The sequence below is a fragment of the Melitaea cinxia genome, chromosome 10, assembly GCF_905220565.1.
Source record: "Melitaea cinxia chromosome 10, ilMelCinx1.1, whole genome shotgun sequence".
NCBI classification, from domain to species: Eukaryota; Metazoa; Arthropoda; class Insecta; order Lepidoptera; family Nymphalidae; genus Melitaea; species Melitaea cinxia.
In genome coordinates this window covers 7,018,013-7,032,450 of record NC_059403.1, presented here as the reverse complement: position 1 = coordinate 7,032,450, position 14,438 = coordinate 7,018,013, and the positions used below count along the sequence as shown (strand labels likewise).

The window sequence follows — 14,438 nt, the reverse complement described above, 5'->3', positions numbered from 1 at the left end:
ATCATTTCTATTTAAGTATGTATTTATATTCCAAATTAACTTAATAAGGCTTTACTATGTTACATTTAGCAGCTTCTATGATTAATTAATGTAAAATCTTAGATACTTATAATTATAAATATTCTATATTTGTGTACGCCGACTCAATATTTACGCTTAATTCGGTTCAATAAGTTACTTATTATTGAAAAGGTTTGTTAACTTTCATTAACGGTATTCATTTTGTTATTAACACATCTATTTAAATGGTTTAATTATTATTATTTGTTGACACTATCATTTACGAGAATACGCACTTTATATATACATACACTTGCTAAAAGGTAGTAGTAACTGAAAATCAGTCGATCATTTCTAGGATTAATTTTTTAGTACTGAGTTACATACCTTTTTGCGATCCTGCAGCAAAACTGTCTTTCAATGTGATAATATTAATGGTATTAAGATATTTTATTTGTTGCTTTTATATTTTTATTTTTACTCTTTTAATTCTGTATGTGGAATTGTGAATAAAGTTTTTATCTATCTTTCTATTTTATCATTATGTGGTTCTTTTTTGATTATAGTTCATTTTTGACCGACTTAAAAAAAACGTGGAGGTTTTTCAATTTGACCATATATATATGTATATTTTTTTTATGTGTGTTGGAGGACAACTTCGTCGCTTATGAACCGATTTTGATGATTCTTTTTTTGTTGGAAAGGAGATATTCCAAGGGTGATATACAGTAAGGAAACAGGATCTGATGATGGCATCCTAGAGAAATCGAGAGGAGTTTTTGAAAGTTGTAGTGGTGACTAGTGCGTTTGTTAATTTTTTTCGTCTATTTACGTTGTAATACTTGTCGATGTAAATGAAGTCAGTTTTTTTAAGTAACAAAATTATAAAATTAATTTATAAATATTATCCATTGAAGAAATTTGTGTTTTTTGTACCACGTACAGATTCTCTCAAGAGAAAAACAATTCTTTAAAGGATCACAGAATAGATAAGTCCTGACAGAGCAGCAATTTTTAACACGGGTTTAGGGTTGTTTGTTTCGGCTCAAGATGGGGTGATCCGCGTAATTTACTTTAAAATACCTCTGTTGTTCCACGACTGATGAGTCTTGGTACAGATGGAAGTGATTAATGATACCTTTTTATATTACACAAAATTTAAATTAAGGTTCAGTTTAGTATTCAGTATTTTCTAACATTTTCACTTGTAAGACTAAAACAAAAGGAGCTGACCTTTGATTTCGAATAATTCAATTACTTTAACTTCATAAACTAAGAGATAGATGTTTTAGATGTTAATATTGACATAGTTTTATTTGCTCTTGGGATATTTTTTTTGTGACTAGTAATTTTCTTTTTTCGATTTTGTAAAGCGTACAACTTCCTCTTCGAACTCTACATAAACATATTGTGTTAAAGCGAGAATGCGAGTCAGTGTTTACGAAAATACCACTCAAATGTAAGGTATTGGCTATGGATTTTGGAACCATTGTTACGTTCGAGCTAAAACATCCGAAAAACAACCTTTTTTGTAAAAGATCTTTAGAACTTACATATTACGTTATTAAAAATACAATAGTAAAAAACGGATGATCAGAGATATTTAGTTATGATATTGCAATTTCATGCCGGCGTATATATGTATATCAAATAAATAGTCAGGTCACTAGCTATATGCAATACTTTGAAAAAGTTCCCAATATTTTTAGATTACAAAAGTCTCCGATTGAGAGCACTACTATGCTACGAACACAAATGTCCGTGCGGGAAGGAAGTATATTCAGACTCCGCTGTCTTTCTTAGAATAAGAATCCAGGCAAATATTCTCGCAATGGTTCTTTAAAGACGCTATTTAAAAAAGTTTTTCTACCGTCAGCGTTTCTAATCTTGTTAAGATTCAACCTGCAACATTCTGCCACTACTGGATATAGGCCTTTCTCCATGTTTGAAAAGTGGATGGATGTTCTAACGTTGTAAGGCTACAAATATTTACAAATGTATACAATATGAGCCAACATTATATACATATAAAGCATTACATTTCAAAAATTGTAGTTACTTCAAATTTTAACATTTTTTACCTCTTATAAGTACTTATTATGTTGAAGCGTTGTATTATTCGGCCCATCAAGAATTCTGATACTTTGTAAGATTTTTAAATATAGGCTATATTGGCCACGGCTAAATTTACTGTAGTATTTAAGGTATATAAATCTAAATTAATATAATGTGACAAGTTTCCAAAATTTTGAATATGAACAGATGTTTATTATATTATTAGAGTAGGTTCGGAAGTATTCCAATTTTATATTTTCCCTCCCCGAGTAAAAGAATGATTTGCAATTCTGATTTAGTGACAAATGGAAAAAGTTTTAATTGAATAAATTATCAATATTCGTATATTTGTTACCTAAGTAGTGATTTGTAAGGACAATATTTTTTTAGGGCTTTGTTTTTGAAGTGGAACTTCTGTAGGCGCATGGGGGTAATTTTTTTGCAGATAAAACGGCTGCTTGCACGAAACGGCAACGTTTTTGTCGATGGCGCTAGAACGGAAATCTAAAGCTTTAGATTTGTATAAATTTAAACGAGACTTAAAAATTAGTTTGCCAAAGAAGTTTCACTTCTGACATGTGTAAAGTACACACGCACTTTTTTTTTAAATTTATTTTTCTTTTCGGTATAGTTTATACTCGTAATTCAAATGCATACGTTTTTTTCAATAATTTATTTTCTAATTTATAACCGATTTTAGTAAAGCTCGTCAAACTTGACTTGACTTTAAAAAAGTTCATGTAGTGGTTGCCGCAACTTACTTTTATAATATTTACTAAGATGTTGTAGAATCGGCGGTTCTGTTTATTTTGTGGGCGTTTACGAAGGTATGACACAGGTATCTGTCGAATATAAACATTCTACAGGTACCGTTATAGTTGAAGTTTTTTATTAGACTATTCAAGATGACCGGATTCATCCTTTACTAGATGGTGTAGGAAAATGTCTTGCGGACACTTAACTAATAATCCTAATAATAATCCTCTTGCATGCGTGTGTGTGTGTGTGTGCGTATGTGTGTGTGTGTATGTGTATGTGTGTGTGTGTCTATGTGTATGTGTATGTGTGTGTGTGTCTATGTGTGTGTGTATGTGTGTGTGTGTGTGTGTGTGTGTGTGTGTGTGTGTGTGTGTGTGTGTGTGTGTGTGTGTGTGTGTTGTGTGTGTGTGTGTATAAAAGTAAGTAAGGACAAAATGCATAAATAGTGAAAATTTACAATAAACATTCATCCTAAGGGTTAGAGCATTTGTTCATCTTTACGTATTTCGTAAATTGTGAACTTGATATAGTTTTTGTATAAAAGATTTATCCATAAAAAGGGCCATTTTCCTTCAGAGCCCTTTTAACCAAAACAAGACATTATTACTGATTCTTACGAAAATTGAAGAAAATCAACAAAAATAACAAGTTGTTTGAATATACGTATATCGATTTCCATTTTTAGTAGTTAGTTATTTTAAGTCCATTTTCCGTATATCATTTTTATTTCAAATAGTGTTTTGCTAAAAAGTACCATAGAAATATGATAATTATCTGATGATTAGCTTTAAAGAAATACGAACAAAGTCTTCAATTATTGTTCCTGAATCAAAAATCATGTAAGAGTGTTGTGGTTGGTAAGTTTTCCCAAGTTAAAGTATTGATTAAACTAGTTACAAGATAGTTTTCATTGCACTTTTTAAATAGTTCACTGTGGAGTATTTAAAACTACACGCTATACTGCCTTCACTAAGCTGTCTTCACTTAACACTTCACTTCTACAGTTGTTTCCTGGTTAGTCATTAAGCCAGTTGTCAGTTCACTAGGTCCGCACACTGAGTACAAATGAGTAAGTAAGAATTTATACATTATCTCACCAAGGAAAAATATATATAAAAGTCATCTTATAAATAAAATTTTCGTGTCACAATGTTAGTTGAAATACTCCTCCGAAACGTGTGCACATATAGTAAGTCTAAGAATCGGCCTACATCTATATTTCATACCCCTAGTAATAGGGGGGGGGGGGGGGGGTTAATGGGATTTATAACACATATGGCAAAACAACGTTTGCGGGGCCAGCTAGTAATATATAAATGAGTCCTTTATACATATTTAATATTAGTAGCCTTTATTGCTTAACAGCAATATCTGCTAGGTACTTAATAAAATAGTAAATAGTACTAGTATTGTGGCGTAGCCATAGATAAGTGCAATTATAATTCAAATATAATACTTTTTAAAACTACTTTAACTTCACTAATTGACATCATTTAATGATAAACTATTCTTACTGTATTAGAGATTTTTTTTTTGAACGAAGAAGTCTTGTTTTACCAACTTTAATAACTGTTATTACTATATTTTAATTGTTATTAGTACTATAGTTATTTTCGACACGTTACTGTTACTATTATTAGTCTGCACTATTTTAAAAATAGACTATAGATCAACAGGCTAAGACTAGTGCCAATACGTCCCTTATCATAATTATTAGCTAATACGATATATGTAGTTTTAAAAAGTATGACATTCACGAAGAATTCAACCACAACAAAAAGTTGCTATTTATCTGTAGACGAAAGTATTTATTTCTATGCTTATCGACTAAGTATAGCGATAAAAATGTCTAGACTAGACTTTTATATTTAATTATGTAAATCAAGAACTATTTAAGAGAAGAAATTCATCATTTGAATACATTTTCATCACAATATATTTACTTATTTATTTTATTTAGAGAGAATAAAGATTTCTCTGAAGGCGTAATGAAATAATACTTACGGTTAATTCTTTTTATATAGAAACAGCTGTGCCCGCGACTTGGTATTTAACAAAATAGTTATTGTTCAGTTCACAGTTTTAGGAAAAAATCTAAAATTAAATTAGCCTAAGCTACTCCTTATTAAATCTGCCAATGAAAGTCATGACAAAATCAGTGCAGTCGTTTCAGAGATTAGCCGGAACAGCCAGACAGACAGACAAAAATTGTGAAAAATGTTATTTTGGTATATGTACCGTGTATATGATGTCCTATGAATTTAGTAAAAAACGGTTATTTTAATATTACAAACAGACATTCTAATTTTATTTATTTGTATGAGTTGTGATAATAATAATAAATGTATGTATAGAAATTTTATATTATTCTTTTTAAAGGATATATTTTGAACTCAATTTCAACTTAAAAATAAATAAAATCAAAAAATAAGAAAACTTTTTCATTAACCTTATAAAACCTCAAAAACCTTTGAGTAAAAACCTTCCTCCTTCTATTCTGCTATACAACTTTTTTAAGTCTCTGTACAGTTTCCTAGACTTTTTATATTTATCTTCTTTATATATTGCTAAATTGAAACGGGCTACGATATGAATATCTCTTTATAGACAGACAATGAGTCTAATTTTAAAGCTATAATAAGCACTTCGTCTACCAGCAGTAAGAACTCGGATTTGTTGATCGATTGATTCAGCCGAGATTAATTGAGTAATTGACTTAAGTATGAACGACTACGTGTCTGGAAAAAGTTAAGGATTAGAGAAAATATATTTTCTTTTAATTACATAGATGTGTAATTTAAAGAAAATATTTTTCAATTTTAAATCAACTTACAATAATCACTATCACTATATCACTTTTACACTTCGTTGGCTGAGCGCCAGGTATTTGCTAAATAACCGAATCCGATTTTAACTGGGTAAATAGTTTTTCCAAAACGATTGACATTTGACATTCACAGCGGCTATAGCAAAGCAAGTTATTTCAAAGTGCCACATTACCACAAATATAATCAAGGCTTACGTAACATTACTGCGGATTTCTATTATATCAGAAAGCAATTTCATTTCTTATCTCCGAGCATTTTAGTGAGCCGTTATTCCGTATAGTGACATTAAAACATTCACGCCAAAACTGAACGTCGTAGTACATGTTGTAGTAATGTAATTTTGATTGTTAGATTAATTGTTGCCGCAATAAAAATATATTTTCGACCAAATAATAATTTGAGGGACTTTCGTTCTGATTCTTTTGTCATTATAATAAAACAAATATAGATATAATAAAATAAGAAAATATATATATTGAAATTGAGTTCTTGTAGTGAATACTACACTATATTTAACCCGTGCCTAAGATATCGATATCCCATTACGTCCAGAATAGATTCATTTCCCCTTTTTTTTTCTCAAACGTCGGACCTCACTCAGATTACAATAAAAATATGTTTGAATTTCTTAGAAAACTTTCCCGCTATTCTTTTGTTCTTGGTTAAATAACATTACAAAAGTTTTGAGTTCTATCGTAAATATATTCCAGGATTCTGAAATTATTTTCAGAATCCTGGAATATATTTACTAACCAATTAAGTTGACAATTTGTTTGTATTCGTGACATTAGAAAATTGAATTATATAGTTAAATCTGATAGTTTTAAATAAGAACATGGCATCTATAGAATTCCTCACTTAATTTTTAATGAATACGAATTTAAATTTCAATTTTATTTTCTTTAATTATTATTTTTCTTGTGTATAGAATCATTAGAGTACTTTACATTTTTTACCTTTTCTGTTTTTATCTATGGCCTAGATTTTTTAAACAATGTTTATCCTGGTTTCAAGTCGGGTAACCCGTGCGTGGAAGCCAGTGAATTCTATATAACAATAATTTGGTTCTAATACGAATAACTTAACAGTGTGAAATTCGGCACCATTATTACGTATTTGCATTAAGGCTGTAACATCCTACTGCTGGGCATAGGCCTCTTTCTCTGAGAAGGATCAGAGCTTAACCCACCACACCGCTTCACCGTGGATTGGCGGATATGTTCTCTACTACGAGTAACGATCGCTATCAGGTATTTACGATAATAACTGGGATCGACGGCTTAACGTGCTCTCCGAGGCACGGTGAAGAGACCACACACCACCAACCACATTCCACACACATTTACACATTCACACAGACCACAAGGACAGACATACAAACCGGAAAGAAATATTCGTACAAATACAATTCCGAGCGGGAATTGAACCCGCAAGCCGTCGGTTTTTTAGGCAACTATTCGCACCAGTACACCAGGGTTATGCCAGTATTAATTAGTGAATAAATCAAATAGAGTCGTTCAGGTTATTCTTGGACGTTTCAAAATATAACAACAAACAATCATATGTATGAAGATAATTTAGCATAATATGTAAATTTGGATGTAGTCGTAATTTGACAGCTTACAAACTATGGATGATAAATAGCAGTATGTACTACTATACTAAACACATAATTTATTCATTATAAACTGTAACAAGTCCAAAAAACCTTTTGAAAAAAGGCGGTGTATACGCAAAGCTTGATGGTTTTTTCTTTTTGTCTGTTTGTGTTTTGGCTACATACGACCAAAAAACTATTTCATAGATTCAAATAAAACATGGTTTGAATCAATGGTGTGACCGAAGACACTGTTTTTTTTTTAATTTTGAGTTTCAGTCAGTGCATGAAAACCAAAATTTATAACAATCATATAACAGGTACAGATAGTATGAAAACAATCTACTACTCTTAAAAGAATACCTTTGGCTTCATAGTTTAAAAACACAAAATATTAAACGAAATGCAAGTCTGAAAATTATGGTAAAATGTGCTTAGAGTTATGGTAATGTCGATTTATTTTTGTTTTGCTATGTTTACTGAAACGGTTTATTGCAGTAACTGAGCATTTTTGTACCACGGGTTCAGTTAAGTCGATAAACAGTTTTGAACTAGACTTGTGTGCAGGTCGGAAAGTTTACTGTCTAGAAACGGTCCCGGCAAATGTTACCTGGAAATTGGATTAACGACGGACTTCGCTTTAAAAATCTAGACTCGAGTTCGTAATTCTTGTAGTTAGAAAGGATTGTAGGATATTCATGACAGGCGAATTTTCTTGCGTCATTTTGGAAGGCATTCTATAAAAAATACTTTTGGAATGAATAATGGAATATTGAGGAAAATGTACTCGTTCCATGTGTTTTTATAATAAATTAGTAAAACAAACTGGTTTCACACAAGAATATTTTATTTATGAATATAATGAAGAGTACATTAATTTATCAAATATGAAAACTGGACGGTTTATTTTTTAAGCAAAAAAAAAAAATACGTTCAGTAGTTCTTCCAATTAAGATATTTCAATTTACTGAGATTTTATTTTAAAAAAATCATAAAAATTTGAAGATGATTATGATTTTTCAAACAGAGTTTTCCTTTACTGCACGTCCAGCAATAAGCACAACATACGAAAACTGATTGAACTAGAACGATTATTGAAACAGGCAGCAAATAATATTTATTCATATGGATACAATAGATAATAATAAATATGAATTACATTCAGCAAATAAAACCATTATTTAGGCCATTATTTAGATACTTAATAACTTTCTGTTGTTTATTTGGCAATAACTCATATCTTGGCAGTAATTCAAGTTCTTAAAATTACCGGAAAAACGGTCCGTAAGTATATGGAGTGCCATACAGTTTCAAGAAAACTGTTATAACGAATTTTATTTCTAATCATGAAGAAAATATATATGAGTTTCATATTTTGTATTACCAAATCTGATACGACAAAAAAAAAATACTAGTTCTTGACAGTAAATGTGTCACAACAACATCTAATCCAATACTATTAAACGAGCAATTATTGTATATATATATATATATATATATATATATATATATATAATCTGAATCTCTGAAACGACTCCAACGATTTTCATGAAATTTAGAATATAGGAGATTTTGAGGGCGATAAATCCTTCTAGCTAGGATTCATTTTTTTAGAAAATGTCGTTATATCCCTGTTTTTAGGCAATGAAAAAATGGCTACAATATCGTTAGAATACGAAGGTAAATTTTACAGTGTTCAATAAAGTTGTAATAGCTCGGGTGGGAAATCGGCCGATCGGAAACGTGTGAGAAGACCACGGTTCAAATCCCCATATCCCAGGGCCGATTATTATTTTATTTTTATTTTTGATTTTTTATATTTTTTATTATTATAGGTAAAATCGAAAAATATTATTCATATTTTATAAATATGTAATTCGTATTTAAATATGATTTCCAAAAAACACGATTTACTAAAAATACCGAGTTTAGCTCGGAGACATACTCGTCACTATAAAGTTAATTTTTTATATTCCTAAATTAAACGAAATAGAAAAAATTGAATTTTCGACTAACAATCGCTCTGATATGTTGGTGCATGTAGGCGCCTATACAATGGTGGTTATCGGGTTCTATTTCTGTTCCGAATGGATATTTATATTTGTATAAATATTTTTTTTCGGTTTGGATGTCTGTGTAGGCCTTCCCACTATGCCTTCGAGAGCACGTTGAGCTGTTGGTCCCGGTTATTATCATAAATACTTGATAGCTAGTGTAATTTTACAAGCTGTTATTCAGGAACATAAATATTCTTCACTTTCTGACTTGATATTAAAAAAAGTCCAATAGTTTTAATATAAATAAAGAGACATCAAGAAATGAGACAAAAATGATTCTTGCAATCTGTATATATATGAGACAGATAAGCAAAACAATAACCGTACTCGCGCGTCTATGTATTCTAGTATGGTGTTAAAAACTTTGTAAACTTTACTTATGAAATTCGCTAGAATACAGTGTGTCAGAAGAATTAATAATTATTAGGAACCCTATAGATAATTGGTATATCGAGGAACATGGACAAAAACATTTACAAAGTTATACTAATAGTTTCTTCCAAATATTAATACAGTGCTGTGTGGCTACGGCACTAAAGAATTTAGCCACCCCCTCTCTTCCCGTGGGTGTCGTAAGAGGCGACTAAGGGATAACAAGGTTCCACAACCACCTTGGAACTTAAGAAGCCGACCGATGGCGGGATAACCATCCAACTGCTGGCTTTGAAATACACAGGCCGAAGACGGGCAGCAGCGTCTTCGGTGCGACAAAGCCAGTACTGCAGGGCTATTCTGTAAATAACAATTTCGATATCGAGCTTCGCCTGAATGACAGCGCTCACTTCGAAAGCGAACCCACTTCACCTTGGTTTGGAATTCTGTAAACATTCCGTACGCACAAGCGATGTGAAGTGAGTGTCGAATCGAAGAGCGGCAATTTAGAGCTGTGTTTATTTTATCGATATTCTTTTCTTATGACTTTATTTTAGAATATGTGCATGAAGTCAAGTGTCGAATCAAGTCTCGAATTGTGATGTGTGAAGCGGTAAATCCCCTTACAGAATACCGAATTCATACTATTAAATGTCAACGTTCTCACGCAACAGGGTTCGACTCGTCGCCGCACTCACAAGTGTGGCGCTACGGGACTGTCGAGTTTTAATGAATACGAATTTGATATCTCACCGCGGATTCCGCTGTCGAGACACGAAAATGTTCTTACAGAATAGCACTACTGCGGTCACCAACCCGCCTGCCCAGCGTGGTGACTATGGGCAAAACACAAGAGTTCACGTTATTTTTGGCGTAAAGTTGTGGAGGCCTATGTCCAGCAGTGGACTGTATAGGCTGTAATGATGATTAATACAGTTGAATAAGGTGTAGTTACTACTTACTTCTTGTGGAGTGTATCTGAAGATCTCGTGAGTACCTCTGTACCACTTGACTGAGTGAAGCGGTGGGTCGAGCGGTTGTTTCGCGTAGTTACAACGCAACTCTGATTCGTTTCTAGGGTCGGCCCAGCGCGGTACGTCCAGTAGCGTTATCGTGTGGCACACACTGCGAGCTGGAAAAGAGACATTTTATTATTATCATCATACATGTAACCGACTTGTTATGGACTTAATATGTACATCACTGTCTCGACTGTCGAGTCGAATCACAACTCTACTAAAACATGGACTTGATAATCTATACTAATATTATAAAACTGAAGTTTGTTTGTTTGTATGCTTGAACGCGCTAATCTCAGGAACTACTGGTCCGATTTGAAAAATAAATTCCTTCAGTGTTAGATAGCCTATTTATTGGGGAATATATTATATATATATATCTCTCATTTGTGTAACCATAATTGTAGCGTTTGAGTGCTAAAATATCAGGAACTTACAACAAGTAACAACAACAATTAATGACAAACTCTGAAATATCTAATTTTAAGAAAAACTTTTTAACACCCTGATGCAAAGAAGTGCCCTTGATGTACCGTCGGCCAAGAAAGTGGTGTACCACCCTAAGGTTGAATGTTGCTTGCAGATTCATAGGTGATAAATATTAGTTTTGCTTGCAGATCGATCTGACAACTTCTATTGCCATCTTTATCTTTTTATTGATAACAATATTATTTATACCTAATAGAGTTTAAAATGTCATGTATAATGACGTATGAATACTGATCAAATAGGTTCACGTCTTTATTATATGTATTTCAGTAATATCTTTTAATAACGAACCTTGTTGTAATTTTCGATGACCAGGAAACTAAATCAAAACTGGTACATCACTTTCTAGGCCGACCGTACAATGTATTGACGATTAAAGAGATTGACTATTGAGAATCTTGCCGTTGAAGCTATATACCGAATCAGTGGTAGCTTTACAGAACCATATTAAATTATCAAAAACTATAAGTATTTAGGTAGGTACATACAAAATTTGTAAAGCGACGATTCAAAGGTACCTTTCTAAGCCTCCTTTGCAAGATAAAAAAAATGTTTTGAATGATTGAATTTGCTTATTTTTTCATTATGTTTTTTTTTTTTAAGTTCGAGCACACCTTGTCAAACAGAGCCCTTAGATCCCAGGTCGTGACTACCTACTATTATAGTTATTCATTTCAAACATATGGATGCAGAACCAAAGTCTCCACTCATGTTCTCCCACCTTAGTAAAGGTGCCGCCGAAATTTATATGAACTTCATTTTCTTTGGCCATGAAAACTTGTATTAAAATTCAAGGCATAATGATTGAGACAGTGCTAAAATGCAAACCAATTTCAATGAAAATTATTCAAAATTAAATTTAATCATCAAACTTTGTTCGCAAATTAATCTATATGCCGGCACTTGCGCTGTCGTACGCATTTAGCAAGACATTTATAAACAACAGATGCACCGATCACGCCACCCAGCACATCGTTCGATAGTCACTCATTATATTACTCGAGCTATTCTGACGTGTATAAAACGATCGGTGGAACCGCAGCGAAGGCAGTCTTGGTTCTGGCTTAGCACACTGAACTTGTTGTATCCTGCTAGTAGCTTAACCTAGACTCTTTCAATAATTAATTTGTGCAAACAAATTCATAGTTACACATTATATTACGATCTATAATTTGGCTAGGCAGGGTGGACAACTCGAGCAGTGAAGGTGAGCGTTGATGTACATCTCAAAAGGATCTCCTGAAACCTACAACTAGGTCGCAAGTCCTAGGAACTGCTCTGAGATACTCCCTCTGCCATACGATGGACTCGGCACCCGCAAGGTAAATCCATCGAATGCTAAGAAGTTAGTCTCCGCCTCGTTAAGTAATAACTATCCCGCGTTGCGGGCTGAAGTGATTCCTGTGCTATAAGAAATTGGTGATATCATAAATTGTGTTTACTTGTGTCAACATTTACCACTGAAGCCCACAGTAGACCGAGTACTCAGAGACGATGAGCGAGAGAAATCTACCTCGTCCGACATGTATATTTTTACGTTTTTTTTAATTCTTTATTTTTTTAGAGAATTTTGTCTACACATATTTTTACGTGAAACAAAAACTTTGAATCCCTTCCGGAGAAGTATAAAATTTAGCACACTTATAGTTTATATAAAGAGGGAGTGTAAAATGCTAAATTTTTAAAAATATTTTTATTTTTATTATCCATAAAAAATACATTAAATTAATAATAAAAAAAAAACATAATCACATTAACATATATTTGACACACACACGCATAAAATTATACTCTTGTTTATTATAACCTTTGACAACAGAACTTTATAATGTTCAAACTTAAAATTTAAATTAATCATAGTCGAATTTTGCCCTCTGAGCGACCAAAAGTAATGATGAAATCACTTAATAAAAATATTTTAAGTCAGAACATATTTAAGAGCCATTTCACAATTTTACGCTCTGCAAGTTTAGGTAAATTTGGTCGCATCGCGCGAGTCGTACGAGCCGCGCGATCTTTGTGCTAGTACGTATAGTGTGACAACCAATAGACCATCGTGATCATTTTCTGATGTATAATAAAAATTATAACTATGGTATAAAATGTTTTTTACATAATTAATTTGTTAAAAATTTCAAGTATGTTATATAACAACAGTCAATAAATTTAAAATAAAATAAAAAAAATCAATTTTATGAAACAATTTTTTTAAATTGATTTAGTTTTTTCAGTTTACGAATGAATCTAATATTTACGATATGAATAAAAAAGCATTTTATAACATCGACACCGACAAACATATTAATTAACAAATAACAAGACAAACAGATTGAAATGCCTATTTGTATTGATAGTGTGAGAAAAGAAAATTAAATTATACATTTGTTTACAGAAATTATCATTATATTATTTTACAGTCATTTTCGTAATATGTTTATTTTATTTATATTTTATTATGAAAGTATCAAATGCGTTTTATCCGCTATAACAACAGGCGCTTGGCGCGTGTGAGCGAAAGAGACGGCTGCGCAGAATTTGGTGTGGACCTTACCTCTAAGAGCGCTAGCGCTCGACTGATTTACCGGGCTTGATGCGTGGCAATATATACTATCTTTTTATTATTTAATATAAAATGTATTAAAAATAATTACATCTTTTAATTATTTTTTTTGTATTCCTTAATGATGTAAGTTTACTTTGATGAAGATAGTTCGTTAAAATTTCTTAGTTTTCTAAGAGAAATATCGCTTTTAAAATTGTACTTATTTGGAAAATATTCGTAACTTTAATTTTTTTTATCGTTTAATAGAGATACAAATGGAATAAAAATCTATGATAGTGGACAACAAAATTATATTCCACATATTATGATATTTTTTTAAAATGGTTTCAACGTAGAGGTTATTGAAAAGTAGGACTTCAAAGTATACATTGCGACCGTTTACCCAGGGAGGAGGCTGATGAAAAGGTTAATAATTTTATACACATAATATAAATCAAAATTCTGATCTGACTATGGACTACAACAAAGGTTGCTCTATTATATTTCAAGAATATAAATTACATTATTGCATCCAACACTGAGATTAACGACGTCAAAATATTACAATTTCGCGGATTGTTACCGATTTTTGTGAAATGGCTCTTAATGAGATTTTTTTTATATATTTTGTTCTTTAGCAAAAGATAACAAACTAAGTCTTCTGACAGGTTGTGTGTCAGTGAGCTTATGTCGTTGACAATGTGAATGGTCGTGTTTATA

The 14,438-nt window shown here is 31.9% G+C and overlaps 1 protein-coding gene across 1 annotated transcript in view; it reads right to left on the bottom strand.

Annotated features, from left to right (window-relative positions):
• Nucleotides 1-14,438, bottom strand: part of LOC123657220 — a 121,025-nt gene that overhangs the window by 39,731 nt on the left and 66,856 nt on the right. Inside the window, exon 2 of the mRNA XM_045592797.1 lies at nucleotides 10,631-10,800. Coding sequence (XP_045448753.1) covers nucleotides 10,631-10,800 — 170 coding nt within the window. The remainder of the gene's footprint in view (nucleotides 1-10,630; nucleotides 10,801-14,438) is intronic.